The 21,579-nt window shown below is 34.6% G+C and overlaps 1 protein-coding gene across 14 annotated transcripts in view; it reads left to right on the top strand.

The window, feature by feature from the left end:
* Nucleotides 1-21,579, top strand: part of LCOR (ligand dependent nuclear receptor corepressor) — a 105,354-nt gene that overhangs the window by 27,588 nt on the left and 56,187 nt on the right. For 12 of the 14 annotated variants that reach the window (XM_036223659.1, XM_016164171.2, XM_016164159.2 and 9 more), the window contains 2 exons: nucleotides 20,867-20,932; nucleotides 21,266-21,345. In XM_036223659.1, the coding sequence (XP_036079552.1) occupies nucleotides 20,867-20,932; nucleotides 21,266-21,345 (146 nt within the window). Of the gene's footprint in view, nucleotides 1-14,365; nucleotides 15,220-20,866; nucleotides 20,933-21,265; nucleotides 21,346-21,579 lie in introns of those variants that run through there. The other 2 variants (XM_016164164.2, XM_016164166.2) reach the window with 2 other exon arrangements.

Genomic DNA, 21,579 nt, shown 5'->3' on the forward strand with positions numbered 1-21,579 from the left:
TGAAGTGTCAAAACTTCATAGAGATCATCTTAAAGGTACTCCCATTGGCTTAAGATGGAAAGTTTGAATATTAAAAAAATAATGACTGCAGTGGGTCTAACCATAGCAAATAAATTAAAATCCAGGAGTCTATAATGATACTTTAAAAATAACCAAAAGTAACCATTGATCACCTTAGGAGGTTTCAGGAGTGTCAAGTCATTAATCTGAAAATTCGTGCATGGAGGAATGAAGCACTTATTCTGCTTTTTGTTGCAAAATATATTTCAAGGTAACCAAATAGTTGATAGTGGAAAGCTCTTATTGAAGAATCCCAGTTCATAATTGAAGGAAGAATTAAAGTATTAGAAAAGTCACCATTTTTTTAATACAATGGATTATGGATCTAGGGAGATTATTAATAATGTAGGCTAAAGTTACTAGGTGAAAGGTAATAAGTGACTTTATAATGGTGAGATCAAGTTACTTTTCCTGAATTCATTGATCAATATTAGCATCACTAAAGTAGAACAGGAAGACATCCTGTGTCTCTTAATTTGATGAAATTGGAAGAACATGCACTACTGTGAAGTACCCTAAAATAATTTAACCTGAATCTAATCAAGAAAAGTAACAGGTAGATCATGTAACTCATAATACATTGTAAGATGTATAGGCTGTATTGTGAGGACTTAGGCTTTTTGATATGGGTATGTGTGTGTGGGATATGTCTCCAGTGGTCTGTTTCCCCTGTAGTTTACTTAATTCTTTGAGGAAAGCTCACCTGCGTTTTAGACAGTTAAACCTGCCTCCTTTCTTTCTTTTTAAATTAAGACTTACTTTTTAGGGAAATTTAAGGTTCACAGCAAAGTTGAGGGGTAGGACTTTAGCTTTTGCTGTGAGTAAAATCAGGAGCATAGCAGGCTTTTGAGCAGGAGAAGGGACACAATGATGTTTCTTAGTTTTAACGAACTGGCTGCTATGTTGACAGTAGGCTGGGAGTAGAGGGAGCAGGAGTAGTATTAGCACAGATACCAAATTGGAAGCTAGTGCTAGTGAGAGGTGTAAAGGTTGCTTATACTGGGTACTAGTAGAGGAATTGGGGAGGGGTTAGGACTCTGACTATATTAGATTGGTAGGAGACTGTGTAGGATTGGTAGATCCAACATAATTTCCTGATGGTTTTTATGTGGAGAGTGAGCGAAAGGAGATGAGGACTCTGGAGTTTTTTTGTTCAAGCGACTTAAAGTGCTGAGTTAGTTACCTTTAACCAAGGTGGGAGAGACTGTGGGTGGAGCAGGTTTGGAGAAGATAAAGAATTCAGTTTTGAATATATCTTCCACATGGTAAGGTAGGTACTCATGGTGACTATAGTACTACTGAACGTTAACCAAGAATATGAGACAGCTGCCATGAGAAGGCCTTTCGTTGTCAGCCTCACATTGTTCACTAATTGTGTGAGCTCTCGTTTTATCAGCTTGATGTTTCAGTGTCATTTGTGTGTTTTGTTTTTCTATTTAAGATATGTGTACATAGTATCTACTTTATGCCAGGTACTGTTCTAGCCAATTTTTCAAATAATTTGTTTAATCCTCATAAAAACCTTATGTGGTTAAGTAAATTATATATGTTTTACAGACGAGTTACTAAGAAATTAAGGAACTTGCTTAAGGTCACATAGCTAGAAAAGATAGAATTAGGACTCACACCCACACTATTTGATTCCAGAATCCATGTTCTAGACTGCTGTGCAATGATACTTTCCTTTTTATTATTCCCCATGGATTTATTGTAGTCTCGAATGGAGAGTGAGGATTCAAGCAAAGGCCCAGAAGCTTATTTCAAGGCATCTGTCTACACATAGAAGTTGCAGCTAATGGATATTTCCATAGCTTTAAAAATTATGGTTATTTTCATAATATAAAATAAAATGAACCAGTGGGGCTGTAAGTGCTGATACAGAAGCACTAGAAATTCTGTCTCGAGATGCTCTTAACATAGGCAGATTTTTATGTGAGACATTCTGGAATGTAATGGTTATCTAAATTGGAAAATACACTTTAATACTGTGTCTCTACAATCTATCAATACTGCATCTCTGGGATTCTCTTTACATGTCTGGCATATTGCAAGAAGTATTAGTTTGGGAATTATGAATTGATGCTATTCCAGGTGCTCCATATAGTCTCCTATTTATTGTTGCTTCAGTTGCTTGACTGTTAATGTAGAAAATACTTAAGGACTTAGCTAGCTGGTCTTTTTGCATTCTGGTATTTGTTTTGTTCCATTTGCCTTAAACTGCCATTGCTCTGAAAGGTAGTGTTGTTTTTTAGTTCAGATTCCTCTTTAATAATCTCAATGACCTTTACAGCTGTCAGTTTGAAATGATATAACTTTCCAAAGTGTTTTATATCATTTGTTTTTCCTCGAGGGTATAATTAGACAGTACAAGGTGATTATGATTGTGGCTGGCCTTTAAGCATTGAGAAAATATATTTTAAGGCTATCTTTTTTAGGTTATCAATATTAATGAAGACCACATGAGTATAAAATGACACTATCATTTAGTTCTTTGTTGACGTTAGTGAGCTATCAACACAATTTTCAAAAAAAACATACAGTTCTTATTTTTGCCGATAGATAAGATGCAACAGTGGTATTTGTTTTATTGAATATAGGTGGACCACAGAACACAGATGATTATTTGAGTGACTTTCATTTGTCCCGAAGATCACATATAACAATACCATTCAGATGCATAGAAGAGAAGTAAATTCATGACGTGTAAGAGTGTTTTATGGCATTTGGGCTTAATTCTTTCAGAGAACATGGTTGAGAAAGGCTGGTATGTGCTGCGATTTGTTTTTGTAAGGCCCAAGACCTAAAGATTTTTTTGTGAAGGGTTTCTGTTTTAAGGCAGGGACCAAGGCTGCACATGGCTTGCGACACCTAAAATACTTGCTGTCTGGCCTTTTATGGAAAGAAATGGTCTGCCCAGCTCTCAAGAGGAGAATATTTAAATTTGAATCCTAGTTTTTCTTGTACTTGTTTGACCTCAGTATCTGAGTATAAATGGGGAATAGTAATAGTACCTATCTCAGGATTGTTGTGAAGATTACATAAAGTAATGAATGTCGAGTTTTAGAACACAGCTTAATGAATGTAAGCTGTTATTATTGCAGTAGATTTAATATGCAGTATGTTTTAATTTATATATGCTGTTTATAAATATGGTATATAGCAAATATCAAGTCTACTCTTCAGTTGTGAAATAATGGTATTTCATTTGAGATTATTAGCCAGTATTTGTAGTACCATTATATTTTATAGATTGTTATAGTGGAAATGTCCTCTTAAAAACCATCTAATCTGTTACCCCATTTCAGTATTTGATAAATCATTATTTTTCAAGGTAGTCTCTTCTTTGGATAGCACTAATTTAATTAAATTGATATGCTGATTTCTGTCTTCCTATAGAACTTCTATTGATTGAATTTGATGCTGTAGAACATTGGTCCCCAACAGTTTTGGCACCAAGGACCAGTTTCATGGAAGACAGTTTTTCCACGGACTGGTGGTAGGGGTCAGATTTGGGGATGATTCAAGCACATTACATTTATTATGTACTTTATTTCTGTTATTACATTGTAATATATAATAAAATAGCTACATAGTTCACTATAATGCAGAATCAAATACTTACAACCTCTCAGAGGACTTCTCCACAAGCTAAAGGAGATTAAGAAGACATGACAACTACAGGTGAAGTACATCAACTCACTTGCCACTATAAAGCCTCCCACCAGATTCAACTTAATTGTCACTGGCCACTCACTGATAGGGTTTTGATATGAGTCCACAAGCAATTGATTTATTATGGTTTCTGTGCAGTCAAGCTTCTCTGATAATGTTAACCTGTATTTGCAGCCGCTCCCCAGCTCTAGCATCACCGCCTCAGCTCCACCTCAGATCATCAGGCATTAGATTCTCATGAGGGACAAGCAACCTTAGATCCCTTGCATGCACAGTTCACAGTAGGGTTCACACTCCTGTGAGAATCTAATGCCTCATACCTGAGGTGAAGCTGAGGTGGTGATGCTAGCCTGGGGAGCGGCTGTAAATAACAGGTGAAACTTTGCTGGCAGCTTGCTGCTCACCTGCTATGTGGCCAGTTTCCTAACAGGCCATGAACCAGGGCTTGCAGACTTCTGCTGTAGAGAAGCAGTTCTTAAACTTTTTGGTCTTTGAGACCCGTTTGAAGAATTCCTGCATTAATAATTTATTTGTAAATTACAGTAACCAACCTATTAACATATTATAACATTTTAGTGAGAATTATTGTTTCCAAAAATATATATTAACCGAGAAGAGGAACATTGTTTTTACATTTTGCAGATTTCTCTAACATTTAGGTTAATAGAAGATAACTGGATTATTATTATTATCATCTATATTTATCATTCAATTGTTGCATAATGTTATTTTGGTCGAAGAATATGAAGAAAATCCAGCCTCAAACAACAGAAGTGTTGGAAAAGGGAGAAATATTTTAATAGCCTTCCAAATAATTGTCAATATTTTTCTTGGATACAACACCAAAACTTGATAAGTAGTGTTTCTTTTTTTAACTAATAAACTTCATTTTTTAAGAGCAGTTTTAGGTTCACTGCAAAATTTGAGTGCAGAGTACATAGAGTTCCCTTATATGCATAACCTCCTCACTATTTACATCTGGAAGTACAATAGGATGTTACTATTGATGAACCTAGATTGACCTGTCATTATCACTCAACGTCCATAGTTTATATTAGGATTCATGCTTGGCATTGTACATTCTATGGATTTTGACACATGTATCGACCATTGTAGTATCATAGAGAATAGTTTCACTGCTCAAAAAATCCTCTGTGCTCTGCCTATTCATCCTTTCTGTCCTCCCTTTCGATCCCTGGCAACCACTGATCTTTTTTACTGTCTCCATAGTTTTGTCATTTTCAGAATGTTACATAGTTGGAATCATAGGTTAGTTAGCCTTGGGGTCACATGGTATGTAGCCTTTCTCATCTTTCACAGGTCAGCTTGTTTCAAACTTAGCAATATGCATTTATGTTTCTTTCATACCTTTTAATGACTTGAAAGCTCATATCTCTTTAGCACTGAATAATATTACACTGACTGGATGTACCAGTTTGTTTATCCATTCACTCCCTAAAGGGCATCTTGGTTGCTTCCTAGTTTTGGGAGTTATGAGTAAAACTGCTGTGAACATCTGCGTGCAGGTTTTTGTGTGAACATGTTTTCAGTTCATTTGGGTAAATACCAAGGAATACAATTGCTGGATTGTACAGTGAAAGTATGTTTAGTTTTGGAAGGAAATGCCACATTGTCTTTGAATGAGAGTTCCTGTTGCTCCACTTTATTGTCAGCATTTGGTGTTTTGGATTTGGGCCATTCTAATAGGTGTGTAATGGTATTTTAATTTGCACTTGACATATAATGTTGAAAATCTTTTCAATATGCTTACTTACCATCTGTATATCTTCTTTGTTGAGGTGTCCGTTCAAGTCTTTTGCCTCTTTTTAAATCAGGTTGTTCATTTTCTTACTGAATTTTAATTGTTTTTGTATGTTTTGGATAACAGTCCTTTACCAGATGTATCTTTTGCAAATATTTTCTCCCAGTCTGTGTTTGTCCTCATTTTCTCGAGTGGTAGTCTCTTAAAAATGAATTGCTCTGTGTAAGTTTTTAAACAGTGGTATACACAGTTCACATATAAAATAGTATAATATGTATACTGTGATTATAACATAACATTTTAAATGCTTAAACAGGCTACAGTCTTATTAAATACGTAATTTATCTAATTTGTAATTCTAACAAACATATAGTTAACATTTTTAAATTCTTGGGGCTTTAATCCTGTTTATTGTTTACTCATTCTTTCTTTTGATGGATTGTTTTCTGTAAGTTTTATGGATTTTTTAAATTGTGGGCAGGCACGTGTTTAACATGGCTTATTTTTTTCCTATAGGAATCTTGTGTGGGCAGATCTAGAAAAGGTTTGCATTTGCTTCTGCTGAGTATCCTCCTATAGTAACCTAGAGGACTAATTTTGTTAATTTTCTTCCTAGGGTATTCCTACATAATTTCAATAGTGCAGTGGTTCTCAAAGTGTGACCCAGGGACTTCTGGGGGTCCAGGAGGTCAGAGTTATTTTCATAAGAACACTAAGATGTTGTTTGACTTTTCATTCTGTATTCTCTCACTAATGGAGTTTTCCAGGGGCAATGGGATATCGTGATATTATCATTCCAATAGCTAATGGAATGTGAGTCTTGTGTGTTTTTAGGTTTTAAAATTGTCTTTTAATTTCAAATACAGCAAATATCAGTAGGTATAACCACATAAGCAAATGCTGTTTAGGGCACTCAATAATTTCTAAGCGTATAAAGTGATCCTAAAATGTTTGAAAACTGCTGAAGTAGCATATATTTGGATTCCAAACCTATGCAAAGCAAAGCAAGGGATTCAGTTTATCCAGGGAGACTCCTTTACCTTCTTTTTACCTAGGAAGAGAAAGACTCCCTTTGCCAGTCAATGGGTGGATTTTTCCCCAGTCAGTCCTTTCTGTACCTGAGGTACAGTTTTTCTGGGACAGCAGTTCTCAAACATTACTAAGCATAAAATCACCTGGAAAGCGTGTTAAAACTAAGATCCCTGAGCCCCATTCCCAGAGATTGTATTCTGATTCAGTAGATCCGAGTTAGAGTCCAGTAGTTTACATTTCTAGGGAACAAATTGCCAGATGCTGCTGTGGCAGGTCAGTGGATCCACCTTAGCATTACTCTAGCTTTTATGCAAGAGTCTCATTTTCAGCCCCTTTAAGGCCTCTCTCTTGTCTTGGCAAGAGTGCTAAAACCCAAGTTCCTAGGTTACCCATACTAATTATCATCTATTCACTATGTCAGCTCTCTCTTAGCTCTGTCTTCCAGATTCTCCTCCATTTTTGGCACTGGACGACTTTCTTACAATCTTTTGAGCTTAGCTGTGCAATTGGGGAAGGAGGAGGGGAGAGATGGATGCATGGATATTGTGTGTGTGTGTGTGTGTGTGTGTGTGTGTGTGTGTGTGTGTATACATCACTTATACAAATTTTATTCACTATGTGGATAAAATATCCATATATTTTATTTAGCTCTTTATATTATTTTTACATGTTACCCTGAATAGTTTGGTCCCATCTATAAACCTATCACTGAGCAACTAGAGGTTTGCTATAAATCTTTATAGACTTTTTGGGAAAATTTCCTTAAATAAATACATTATTTTGGTTTCAGTACTTAATTTAAGGAATTTCAATGCTTTACAGTTATTTAGAATATCACTTTATTTGAATATTTGTATAATTACATAAGCTCTCAGAATTGGATTCAGAGTGTTTTAAGCTTAGCACATAACAATAAATCTTTTTAGAATGGCATTCTTAATAGTTTGTTGACTCATCATTTAAGTCCTAGCATTAGAATGCTAAAAGTTTCTTGAAAGGGATTTTAGTCGAGAATTCAGATTGGTTACATTCTCCTTAAAGTTGTCATAAGGAGTATTTTAAAATTTATTCTACACTTATCAAAAGGAATTCCTTGTTCTAATATTTCTTTATATCTTATTTTTCCTGTAGTGATTTTAAAGACTTGGTCATATATTGTTTTAGACCTTCATATTGCTGTTCTTGAACTGTACACAGAACCTACATCCATTACTGCCACTCTAGTTCAAGTCACTATTATCTCTTGCTAAACTATTGTAATAGCCCTCTAATAATGCATTCCTCATAATCAGTTCTCCACGCATCCACCTGGAAATCTTAAACAATATAATGTAAATCTAGTGGATTTCTATTAAGTTCAAAATCTAATATTTTCACCATGGTCTTGCCCCTGGATCTCTGATCTCATCTCCTAGATTTTATCTTACTTACCATGCTCAGACAGAATCAACTTTTTGCTGTTTCTCAAATATATACCATACTTTATACCATACACCAGTGGTCCCCAACCATTTTGGCACCAAAGACCCATACTCCTATGAGAATCTAATGCCTGCTGGTCTGAGGTGGAGCTGAGGCAGTGATGCTACTAGCACTGGCCGCAAATACAGAGGAAGCTTGGCTCACTTGCCTACTACTTACTTCCTGCTGTGTGGCCTTTTCCTAACAGGCCACAGACAGATACCAATCCTCAGCTTGGGGTTTGGGGACCCCTGCCGTATACTGATTGCTTCAGTGTTGTTCCCTTTTCCTAGCATGTTCCTGTCCTGGATATCTATATGGCTTGCTTCTTCACTTCATTCAGTGTTCAAAAATATTGTCTCCTAGTATCTTTTTCTGACCTTTCTAAAAATTCTCTTCCCTACTCAGTCCCTCCTCTGCAGTTCTCAGTGTTATCAGTCAGGGTTTATCAGGACTTAGTTGTTGTTGTTGTCCCTCTACTCTGCTGTATTTTTTAACCATTACTACTTCTGCTTATCCTTATCACACATTTATCATTATTATTATTTTTATCATTTGTATCCCGTGAGAGAATTAAAGTTCCAAGATAGGGATTTTTGTCTGTGTTGTTCACTGCTGCATCCCTAGTGCCTGAATCATAGTAAACACTTAGTAAATATAGTCCACCAAGAAAAGAGGCTCAGAAACAATAGAAAACATTTTCACTTTACTAATCTATAAAAGCAAAATAAATTGTTATCTCCCACATTGTATTGTATTTTTAGTATCTTTGAGAAAATATATGACAAAAGGCTATTTTGAATTCAGTGATGCTTTTTAAATAAATATGTATTTTGTTCATAGCATTCAGAAAAGTAGTGGCTATATATGTAAGTCCATTTTTATTTAATTTACAAACAGTGCTCATATGGATTTACTGACCTTGTAATGACTGAGCTCCTCTCAGGAATTATGGCCCACAGATTGTGAACTCATGGTATAATTGACTCATTCCTAATCAACTTCAGATTTGCATTTAAATGGCTTCTTTTTAGCATAATTACTCTACCTAAGACAGTTTGCTGTAACAGGAAAAATTAACCAAAACTGCCCTTGGATGTCCAAAGAACTAAATTCATCTGACCTCACTGCTTACTATCTTTGTGATTTTGGTTACTTAACATCTTAGAACCTCATTTATGGCGTTATGTACATAAATATAATTATGAAATTGTTTTAGTAATGTTTCAACTACTCAATACATATTCTTTCTTTTTTTCAGTGTATTAATACCACTATTTTTCAGGACTTCATCTTTCTCAATTTATTTCTGTCTTTGCTGTGGTTACAGCTTTGCACACACAAAAAGTGTCCTGTCATTTCTCTTCTGGGCCAGCAAAGCAAGCCATTAATTATGTTCTGGTTTTAGTTCATAGATAACAGGGAGCTTGATTGAGCAGGAAAAGAAAACCATCCTTTTTCCATCAGATACCAATTACCCTTCTGTTTTATTTACTTTATTTCTTTGAGTCTTCAACATGTCAGACACACAAATGGAGTCATTATAAAATTTCAAACCACTCAGATAATAAGGATATAGGAATTAGGAAGTTGCAGTTAAAGAATCAGGCTGATCTTAAAAAGATGAACAGGCTCCAGTTCTTTGCTCAAAATCTAGTGGTTAAAATGCCCCCCAAAATTTATAGTTTATAAGTAGTACAATTTTAGCACTGATAAGAATGTTCCTGACTTTGCCTGGGGTTTGAGGGATGAAGTAAGGGATGCCTTAGAATTAACTAGATTGAGGGTTGCAGGAGAACATTTTAGGAAGAGGACAGGCCGTGCTTAAAAGGCATGGAAGCTCTGACATGTATGTAATGATTGATAAATCAGTCTGGCCAGAGCATAGTTTATGTAGACAGAAAAGGATGGCAGGGGAAACTGAAAAGGTAGTTTGAGACTAGACAGACCCTCAGCAACCGTGCACGTCATCCAGGAATTTGAAGTCTTCAGTATTGTTGGGAAAGCCATCAGAGGTTTTTAAAACCATGAAAAAATGGAAGAAACTTGGCAGCAGTGTGAAGGATGAATTCTAGTGGAGACGTTGGTATATGGGGATGTTGAAATAGTAAGGTGAATTAAAAGAGAAGAAATGTTATCAGTAATATGAACTAAGAGGAGCCTGGGCTTTAGAACCACAGGCCTGGTTTTAAACCTTGGCATGCTCTGCCTCTTTGTAGTCATATGAAAAATTTAGTTGCTTTGATTTTCAGTTTTCTTATCTGTAATAGGTAATAATAATACCTGATTTATGGTGTTCCTCTGAAGCTTTTGTTAAAATGGGTATGATGTACCTGACAGAGGTACTAAGGGCTCAGTTAATGATAACTGCTGTTAATATCCACATGAATGACATTTACTGCAATCATTAAGGTATAAGAAGTAGTGAAGACCTGAATTTAGGGATGGAAAAGAGAATAAATTTGGATGGATCTTTTTGAATTAGAATGAATAGGACTCAGTGACTAGAAGATTGGTGACTGACTTAAGGAAAGTGTGAGATCATGACTGACTGAGATTTGTAACCTGAATGACTTGCAGAGGAAGGGGTTAGTGATGCCATTTTTTTTGTAAGGAATACAGGAGGAATTACTGGTTGAAATGAGGGAAAAGGAATAGAACAATTTTGATTTGGACTTTTTGAGGTATTTGGGATATCTTGGTGATGATGTGAAGCAGGCAATTAGAAATAAGGTCTGGGGCAAGAGATAAGAGAGATTGGAGAATAATCAGTATTGCATGGTAGCAGAAATGTGTGTAAAGCTTATGTCAGGGCATGTATTTCAAACATATCTCCTGTAGTCCCACACTGCCGAATTCTGTATAAACACTTGATTTTGTTCTTGTTATTAAATGTGAGATTTTAAAAATAATCTTTAGAGTGGCTTTGTGTATATAAATTTAAAACCTAGTTCTAAATACAGATATTACTCTAATTTTAACAAACTTGATTTTAGTTTAATTTCTTAAAATATTTTAATCTATAACTATAAATTAAAATTCTTATTTAACAATAAATTTTGGTTTAACAAAGAAAAGCTTCCTAGTCAAATCTTGTAAATCTAATCATTTAAAATTATAAATGTGATTATTCTTAAGTTGTATGAAGTATTCTAATACAAACTTAAGTTTGTATTACTTAAGATTTCAACCTAAAATCACAAGTTTAAATCAGCTATTCAGCTCTACCTATTAGAATTACAGGGCTGACTAATAAGCCAGATTTTCTTAAAACATTACAAATATTTATAAAATATGCATAGATTATTTTGTTAACAGCTTTACTAATTTACACACCTTATAATTCACTTTTTAAGTGTACAAGTCACTGATTTTTATTATATTTACAGAGTTGTGCAACCATCAGCACAATCTAATTTTAGAATATTTCCATCACCTCAAAAAGAAATGTATCCATTTACAGTCATTCCTATTTCACTGCCAACCCTAGGAAACCACCAATCTATTTTTTGTCTCTATAGATTTGTCTTTTCTGGACATAATATATGGTCTTTTATTTCTGGCCTTTTTCACTTAGCATGATGTTTTGAAATTCATTCACGTTGTAATGATATTCCATTATATGGCTATACTACATTTTAGATATTCTAGATTACTTTATAATGTAAAATAATTAAAGGTTTATTTCTCTTAAAATCATTCCTATACTCGATTCTTTGTTTAAGAAGAATACCTCAAAGTAAGTGAACTAAACTTCTGTCATAAGTTAGAGAAAGAACAACAGAATAAACCCAAAGAAAATAGAAAGGTAATGAAACTTGGAGTGAAAATTGGTAAACCAGAAAAACAAGGATAAGATAGAGATCAAAAAAAGTCAAAAGTGGATTTTTGGGGGGCAAGATTGCTAAGATTCATCAAGAGATTAAAAAAAAACACATAATATGAAAAGGAAGACTATAATTACAGGTAAAGAAGACATTTAAAAGATAAGGGATTTATAGCAGCATTATTTACACTAGCTAGAAGATGGAAGCAACCCAAATGTCCATCGTGGATGAATGGATAAACAAAATAAGATTTATGCATCAATGCAATATCATTCATATTTAAAAAGGAAGGAAATCCTGTTACATACTGCAGCTTTGAGGACATTATGCTAAGTGAAGTAAGCCAGTTACAAAATGACAAATACTGTATGATTCTATTTAAGAGATAATTAGGGCAGTTACATTAATAGAGACAAAAAATACAATGGTGTTTGGCAGAGCTGAGGGTAGTGAGTTATGTAATGGGTATGGTGTTTCAGTTTTGAAAGATTAAAAAGTTCTGGAGATGAATGATGGTACAACGTAAATATATTTAATGGCATACTTAAAAATGGCTAAATGGTAGATTTTACGTTATGCATATTTTACCACAATTAAAAAAAGATAAGGAAAAATCACATGCCAATAATTTTGAAATTCAGAAAAAATAACACTTGCCAGAAACCAACTTAAAAAGAGATAAAAAGCTTCAGTTGTTCTCTATTAAATAAGTTTAATAGGTAAAATTCTTTTCTCAAAGAAAATAACCCCAGATGGTTTTATATGTGAGTTTATCGCAAGTTTTAAGGAAGAGGTCTTCCCAACTTTCTATCTCCTCTTCCAGAAAGTAGAAAAAGAGGGAATTTATCTCACCTCTTTCTAGGAGGCCAGATGCCAAACTCAAACAGAGATACAATAAGAAAAAAATTATAAGTCTGTTCTCCTTATGCAGTAGATTACCCTGTTAGTAGTAGAAAAATTCTTCAATTTTGTTTTATGCAGTTATCTTTGAATTCTTTTATATTGTTATTGCTACCTATTGTTCTTTTTCTTCCTTTTCTACATTTTTCTCATATCTTTGCCTGCCTCTGCAATTGCATCATATCTATGTCACTTTGAGTGTTTATAAACTGTATATTATGCCCTGATAATTTTTTTCTCTTTTACTTAGTTAATTCAGTCAGTTAACATGTATTGTAACATGTGCATATTCGGTATTATTCCTGGAATTATTTTTTCTGTATCCTGTATAGTATCCTTGCTTTTTGTTTAGTTTTCAATTTTATTTACTTTTACAGTTGACCTTTTTTAATAACATCCTCTGGTGATTTAGAGATTCTTCAGCTTTACCCATACATTTAAGCAAAGTTATTTTAAGCCTACATTTCCTTATCAATATCAAAAATTAATAACTATTACAGATTGCTCCCTCACCCCACATACACACTTGGTCTTAATTTAACTTATTTTACTTAAGCATATTCTTCACCTAAGATTTTGTTGTAATTTGGGGATGTTATTCTTAAATAGTTAATTTTTAAGTTTATATTTTGTTTCATCTATTTAAAGAAGCCTTTCTTATCCATTGTATTAAACTAAAATCCTGCATTAGTAACAACTATTTATACTTCACTAATAGTTTCACTGGTATATTGCTTACCACATTTTTTATACAAATAGTATATTTTCCCCTTTTTGGGAGTCTTATGTTCTAGGTCATTTTTAGTTAGCTGAACTACTTTATGTAACTCATACTCCAGAGTGAATGTCTGTCCCACTTTTCAAATCAGAGCATATCTAGTAATTTCTTTCTCTTACCCATATTGGTGAATAATAGATTAGCTACAAATTTTTTTTTAATTTTCAGATTTTTGTAAACAAAGCTCTATTGGATCTTGGATTTACTTTTATTGATGAAATAACTGGCAGTCTAAATCTTTTCTTATTTTAAGTAAAATTAAGTAAAAAATCCCCTTATTTGGAGCTTTTACACTTTTATTCTTAAAATTCAGTTATTTTACCTGGAGAGTTCTGTGTGTATGTACTGCTCCCCCTGCTCCCTCCCCAGTATTCTGTCTCAGTACTTGTCAGAGCCCATTACATAATGAAGACTCAAGACAGTATTCAACATTAGGAAGTTTTCTTTCTTTCCTTCTCCCACTTACACCCAGGCATTTTTTTTTTTTTTAATTTAAATTTCCTTCCCTTATATTCTTTGCTTTTTCTTATTTTGGAAATCCTGTTTTACAGATAGCAAATATCCTGGCCACTTCCTCATCTCTAATCTTTTTCTCATGATTTCTGTGTCTTCATATTCACTGTATATTGTAAAGACATTTCTTAAGTTGGTTTTCTAAATCACTAATTGGTTGTATATTTTCCTAATCAATACCTCTGTGTGGTTATTTAGGCAGTTCTTTTTTTTTCTTTTCCCTTCCCCAAACTTATTCTCCACTCTTTTTTTCAGAGCAGCTTGCTTTTTGTTTTTTTTTTGTTTTGTTTTTTGTTTTTGTTTTTTGTTTTTTTAAATGCTGTTCCTGGAAACAGTAGAAATACTATTTATAATTTTTCTTCAAATTCTGGTATTTTTTCTTTATTAATTCTATTTCAATTTGGACCATTAGCTGTAATTAAATTATTGTTTTTCTTCAGTATGTCTGGTCAGGTGTTTTTCATCAGTGTTTTTGCTTGGTTATTTTGGGGATGATACGTGGGCCAGCAAATGGGTTCCTCAGAGTAAGTGGGCCAGGAGCAGATGCTCAGAGAGAGAACTCTTAATAAATGTAGTTTTCTTGTAATTGCTCTGATATGCTCCTTGTTTTTCTTCAGCACCTCTTTGTCTCTCATATTGCTAATTTCTCTACTGGTTATCTGAGAGCAGAGGTTCTCGAGACCATGAACCAGTTTTTCATCCTGTTTGTAAAATTTTCATTTCAAAAGTACAAACTATTTTGTTTACCTTAGTTGATTATGTATTTGATATGTTCCTATCCTGTTACTTTCCATAACCTGCCTTTCCCCTTGGTTAGAAATGGAGTAGAAATTCTGATTTAGATTGAAGAGGGAAATATGTAAGAAGTTTCAATATTCTATCTTTTGTTTTTGAGAGCTTTGAATCAGAAGCTAAAAACCATGTATGTAGAAACCCCAATAAAAGAAACGTCATAGGAATCAAGACCACCTTCCTAGCCTTTCTGGAGCATTAAATCTCCTTGAGGAGGGAAGACATAACATATTTTAAAAAATACAACAGTTTAGATAGCCTATAACAAATTTTGTTTTACAGAATACTTGCAAAGACAGTGAAGTGTGACATCTTAGGATGAGAAAACTGGAAACCAAGCTCCATGAGAGCAGGCATCATGTCTATTCGCCACCGCCTACTCGGTGCCTGCCACTGTCCCTGGTAGGCGGTAGGCTCTCAGGGTATGTTGAATAAGCAAATATATATTTGTTGAACAAATTGAAAGAGTACATTGAAGAAGGTGATTTATTTGGGCATAGGTGAGATACAAAGACTTAAGACAATATTAGGAGGTTGAAACAATGACAATAAAATGCCAAGCCGACTAGAGCTGTGAGAATGAGCTGGTTAGTTTGTGAAATAAGGCTGCGGTAACATTAGGTTTGGGGTCAGATTATAAGCAGCTTTGATTGCTGGACTTAAGAATTTAGGATTTGTTTCTTAAACAAAATAGAATTTTTCTAAACAGATGGTAGCATTGTTAAAGCAGTGTTTTAGGAATACAATTTGAAGACAACAGTGCAGGTTGCAATGAAGAAGAGTGTTGAGACCAGCTTTGAGACCAGTTGTATTACTGGACAGGAATTTTGGAAAGTGGTCATGTCCAATAAAATTATTAATACTTCTTTATATGTAATATGTTACATAAAGGTGCTTTTTAAGCTCTAATGATTGAACATAATAACCTGGCTCTCTTTTTCAGTATTTATTTAATTTTCCGTGGCATTTTGTTATTGATTTTCATGGCTTTTCTATGAGATCATGGTATAAATTTTGAATATATTTGTTCTTTCCTTATTTGCCTTTTGTTAATGTCAAGCATAGCACATGAGACATTCCTTGTTGCTATGCAACTGCTAAATTCAATATTTAATATTAATAAAACTGAGTGACATTAAATTCAGTTAACAGAGGGTGGCAAAATACAGCGTTACAGTGTCAGATCAATATTTGTGAGGTTTAATGTATTGTTACAGATATGAGCAAAAGAGGAGTGGCTTGTTTACAGTTACTGTTTTGATCAAAATTAGTTGTGGTTAAATCTTTGCATTCATTTATGACCATATTTTTTCTCGTTTAATTTCTTTTAATCTTTCCCTTTCACTGCTTTTTGATCTATGATTCGATTTTTGTTGTCTCTGTGTTATTGATGAAGTTCTTACTCTTTTCTTATTCTTCCATATTCTGTTATCCTTTGTTAATATTTAAAATTTTATCTCCGTGAGCTTTTATTTGCTTTATTTCCCAGTATTATTTCTTACTGTATTTACATTTCCCCTTTTCAGGAATTTATGCTTAGCACGCACATTTGGAATTTCTTAGAATTTCTTTAAACCCAGGTGAAAAGCATATTAGATTTGCTCTTCAGGATAAGAGCCACCTGTAATCTCCTTTAGCTATTTGTAGTGTGTACTTGGTACTTTCAAAATATTGAAATACTTTCATTAACATTTGTGAAATCAGTTCCTTTTGGGGGGTGGGTAGAAGGGCTGTAGAGTTGGGGGCAGCCTATGGGATGTTTTTTTAAAAGCTAATGTTGAGAATACGTAGTTTGCCGAGATACAGTATCTAGCAATTCCTTCTCATTCTCTTACCACCAACTCCCCACTCTCAAAACCCTGAGTACCACCCTTTCTCCTCCCTAGTAGTGTAAGAACAGCCATAGTGATGTAGTGGAAAATGTTTTAATTATGGTAGGCAAATAATAAACAGTCATAGATACTTAAATTTGCTTAAGTAGTTTGATTTTTGCTAATGTTATTGAAATAATTTTGATGGGAAGAACTAAGGAGAGTTGAAAAATAGTTACTCATTAATTATAAATGGAAAATCTAGTATTTAGAAAATATTATAGAGAAATCAACTCTCTAACTACAGTGTAGACCAGCGGTCCCCAACCTTTTTGGCACCAGGGACTGGTTTCATGGAAGACAATTTTTCCACAGGGATGGGGGGTGTTTTTGGTATGATTCACATTTATTACATTTATTGTGCACTTTATTTCGGTTATTAAATTGTAACATATAATGAAATAATTATACCACTCACCATAATGCATAATCAGTGGGGAGCCCTGAGCTTGTATTCCTGCAACTAAGTGGCTCCATCTGGGAGTAATGGGAGACAGTGATACCCAAAGTCTGTTTCTTATGTCCAGTCAACTCCATAATCTCGTTTTGGTTGCTGTCGCTGCAGAAAACCCTGGTTCACAAAAATAGAATGTTGAAAATGGAAGGAGGCTTTTCAGTACTTTTGTGGCAATTTTAGGATATTCTGTGTTGACATTAATCCAGAATGTATGGAGATTTGAGTTGTCTCAAACATACTTTTAAGGCCACTGGGCCACTGTCATTTGCAGTCTCAATCAGTTGATCCTCTTTTAGCCTGGACAAAGTTGATTCACCTGGCTTATTCACAAACAGGTCGCAGATCCATTCTTTTCTAGTTCAGAGGTCTTTTGTGTTTGGGAAGTAATGCTCAAACTCTTTTGAAAGCTGAGACAGGTGATCAGGCACCAGCTGGGAGAAAGAAGACCCTGGTTCAGTATCTTTCACAATCTCTGCTAATGTTTGAAAGATGTCAAAAATCCCAGAGTTTACTCTTCACCCCCATAATTCTAGTTTGGCTTTGAATGCACCCACTTTATCTGCCAACTTGAACACAATTTTTTTCCCCTAAAGTGACAGGTTGAGTTGGTTAAGCAGGTTGAATATGTCACACAAGTAAGCAAGTTTTGTGACCCATTCTGTGTCACTGAAATGTGCTGCTAGTGTTGACTGTTTTTCTAAAAGAAATCTCTGGATTGACTCTCATAACTCAAAAACTCCGGCCAATGATCTTCCTTTAGAAAGCCATCTCACTTCTGTGTATGAGAGAGGATGTGTGTGCTCTGCGTCCATCTCAAAGAACTGTGTGAACAGACATGAGTTAAGGGCATGTACTTTAATGTGGTTGATAATTTTAATCACATCCTGTAACACGTTATTAAGTTCCAGTGACATTTTTTGGCTAGCCAGCATTTCTCTATGGATGATATAGCGCGTAGACTCATTTAGAAGTGACCTCTTTGACCCGAGTGGTGAAACCAGAAAGCCATCTAGTCATGGCAGCCACTCTTTCCATGCATGTACCAACACAAAATGAGCAATTCAGTTTTCCTGATACATAATCATTCAAAGACTTGAATAGTTCTGCAGCTGTGGTATTGATTGGCAATAAAAGTGCACATAACATATCCTCATGCACATCCTCCTGAAAAGTATATTGCACAGAAAAAAGCATTGTTGCCTTGTCAAATCAGTAGACTCGGCAACCTGGATTACATACTACGGTGACTCATTAATCCTCTCTAACAGTTGTGCCTCAGCATCCTCTGCTATTTCATCAGTTTATCTAGCTGTGGTGCTCTCCAAAAGAGGAACACATGCCACTTTTTGAACGGCAGCCGCTCCTAAAAGTTCACGACAAATGTCCTTAGCAGCAGGCAGGATCAACTCTTCACCAACTTAATTAAACAGCTTCTTAGTTTTAGCAATGCAGTTAGCCACTAAGAATGATGCTGTCAGTGCAGACACATTTGATGAAATGGTGGCCTTCAATAATTGTTTCTGTTCTTCGTGTTCATGTTTTGTTCTTTTGAAAAACTCCAAAGGCTTGTCTTTTAATGTAAGGTGCTTGGTCTCCATGTGGCAAAGTAGTTTTGAAGATTTCAGGGCTTCATTGGATAGCTGGTCACCACACACTATACAAAGCGGGCTTGGAGAATATGAATCACCTGTTGCTGTGAACCTATAATTTAAGGAGGACTCTTGGTGCTTTCTTTTAAATGCAGCTTTTTTATCAGCAGTCTTAAGAGTCTTCTGATGTTTCATAATTGGATCTTTCCCCTTTTCAAAGAAGCTTTCCAGTGATCTTTTTATTTTGCTCATTTTGGCTAGGGTTAGCTTGGGGACTTTTCAAAACTGTGACTGAGACAAGTGCACAGTGCCGGAGAGGGGCACAATGGAAGTGGTAAATAAAATAATGGGTAGGCCACACATGGACTAAAATAAGTGTCGGATTCTGGCTTAAAGCATGTCACCAGATGCAGCTGTCCAATTGAAGTACATCAACTCACTTGCCTCTACAAAGCCTGCCACCAGATGCAGCTTAATTGTCACTTCCGCTCACTGATAGGGTTTTGATATGAGTCTGCAAGCGGTTGATTTATATGGTCTCTGTGCACTCAAACCTCTCTGCTAATGCTAATCTGTATTTGCAGCCACTCCCCAGCGCTAGCATCACCTCAGCTCCACCTCAAATCATTAGGCATTAGAGTCTCATAAAGAAAAAGCAACCTAGATCCTTAGCATGTGCGTTTCACAGTAGGGTTCACACTGCTATGAGAATCTAATGCTTCGTGATCTGAGGTGAAGCAGAGGTGGTGATGCTGGTGCTGGGGAGTGGCTGCAAGCACAGATGACACTTCACTAGCTTGCTGCTAACCTCCAGCTGTGTGGCCTGGTTCCTAAGAGACCAGGGGCTTGCACCTATAGACAACACAGACTCTACAGATTCGTCTATTGAAAATGATGGCTTAATATTAGGAACAAAGAAATCTCTAAAATTACAATGTTACTCTTATAACCAGATAAAATACTGTTTCTAGGGACCATTTTATCTGATCCCTTACCTTCCAAACCTTTTATAGTGATTGAATTTATGGTAAGGAAATGCTACCTGTTTGTGGACCTCATGTATCCCTCTGGCTATAATATTTTAAATTAGTGCTTCAAAAAAAATTATAAACCCTTAGGCGATAGTAGATTATGTGACAAAATATATAGTGCCTCAGACTATTAGGAGTTCAGTAACACTTATGTTTTCTTAATTCTAATAACATTTCTATGCTTTTGAAAAGTAGTATGTACACCGAATGAAGAAGACATTCTAATTCTTTCTAAAGGTCATGTTTAAAGTGCATGTGGATTCATGGACCCCTTGTAACTATTTGAGCTCCCAATGAGGTCCATGACACATAGTTTGGAACCACTGCTCTGATCCATTATTTCTGTTATGTTTCTTTTCCTCCTTACTCTCCTATTAACCAATAGAAAACTGGAAGATAGCAAAGGTATTTTTAATTGTTTTTAATAGCATTGATAAGCAGTTATTTGAGATAATGAATCAGAAAGTGGTTTTTATTTCCATTTTCTGCTTTATACTGGTAGAAGGTGATAATGGTTTAAACATCAGTTTTTTTCGTATATATAATTAGTGGATTATTGTGGCAATGTGAAATAACTACAAAAGTGTATTTTTATTTTAAAATATTATTATGGCTATTTGGTGATATAGATGATGTTCTCTGAGAATTTTCCTTAAAAAAAACTATTAGCTTGAAAAATCTATTGCTCAGTTGATATTCAGAAACATGCTATTTAGATTAATTCAGACGTAGTTTGAAGTAGTTTCTTTTAAGTAAAGTAAAAACTAAAAGGTTACTTTTAAAATTTGAGTTTGAGAGTTTATGTAAAGAGATATTGGGATTTCGTATCATGCAAGAGAACCTGTGAATTTCCATTCCTTCATTAGTTATTTCTAGCATTGTCTGTTTTGTATTGTTCTTGAATGTGCTCTGAATTTGTATTGAATGTTAATCATTGACAAAAATGCAAATGTTCATTTTAGATTCGTCTTTGACACTCTTTTCTCAGCATCCTTTTAATAATAATCTGGGGATCCTTGAGAACTGGAAGAAAACACCATTGTTTTTTCATGTAACAGGTTAATATTAAATTACTATAGGGAATATCATTGTAATAATGGATTTTTTTTTCATCCTTTCAGGATTTGAAAGTATTCTTGAAGGGCTGTTTGGACCTGCATTATTAAAAGATCTCAGTTTATTTAAAGGTATTCAAAATCTTTTTTTGGTATTTCAAAATCATCCTGGTGACATATTGATACCTTGATGATTTAAGCCTCAGTCTCCTTGTAATTGACAATTTTATGCGGATTGAAGCTATATCCATATCAGCATCTTTTTGTGTTTAGTTGATAATGCAAATATACGTATGAATAAGGTATATTAACTATTGAGCAATTATTGTTAGGAATTGTAACAAATAAGAAGCCTGTCTACTAACTTAGTGAGGGCCTTTTGTTTTTAAAATAATATTTTTAAATTGTCATTTTCTGAAAAATTCTTTTGTGACTATTAATTTGTTATTCCTACTGTTTTTGCAGACTGTGAACCTGAAAGCATTTCTGATTGGACTTTTAATGAAAATTGTATATTCTGTTGCTTGAGAAGAGATAAAGTAAAGGTAACTAAGAAACTCATGAAACTTGTTTAGTTTGGTATTTTATAGTTTTTATTTTTTCAAAATTTGATTACTGTGTTGGAGATTCATAGGAAAGGAAGGTATGAGTCCGTATTTATGTATAAAAGATTTGATAGTAACTCAGTTTTGCAATTTACAGTTTCTAGTCTGTTGATTAGCCTATTGAGAATCTATATCCCAACATGCATTGCTTTATTTATATAGTTCACTAGGCAG

Source organism: Rousettus aegyptiacus, unplaced genomic scaffold (genome assembly GCF_014176215.1).
Source record: "Rousettus aegyptiacus isolate mRouAeg1 unplaced genomic scaffold, mRouAeg1.p scaffold_m13_p_6, whole genome shotgun sequence".
Taxonomy (NCBI): domain Eukaryota; kingdom Metazoa; phylum Chordata; class Mammalia; order Chiroptera; family Pteropodidae; genus Rousettus; species Rousettus aegyptiacus.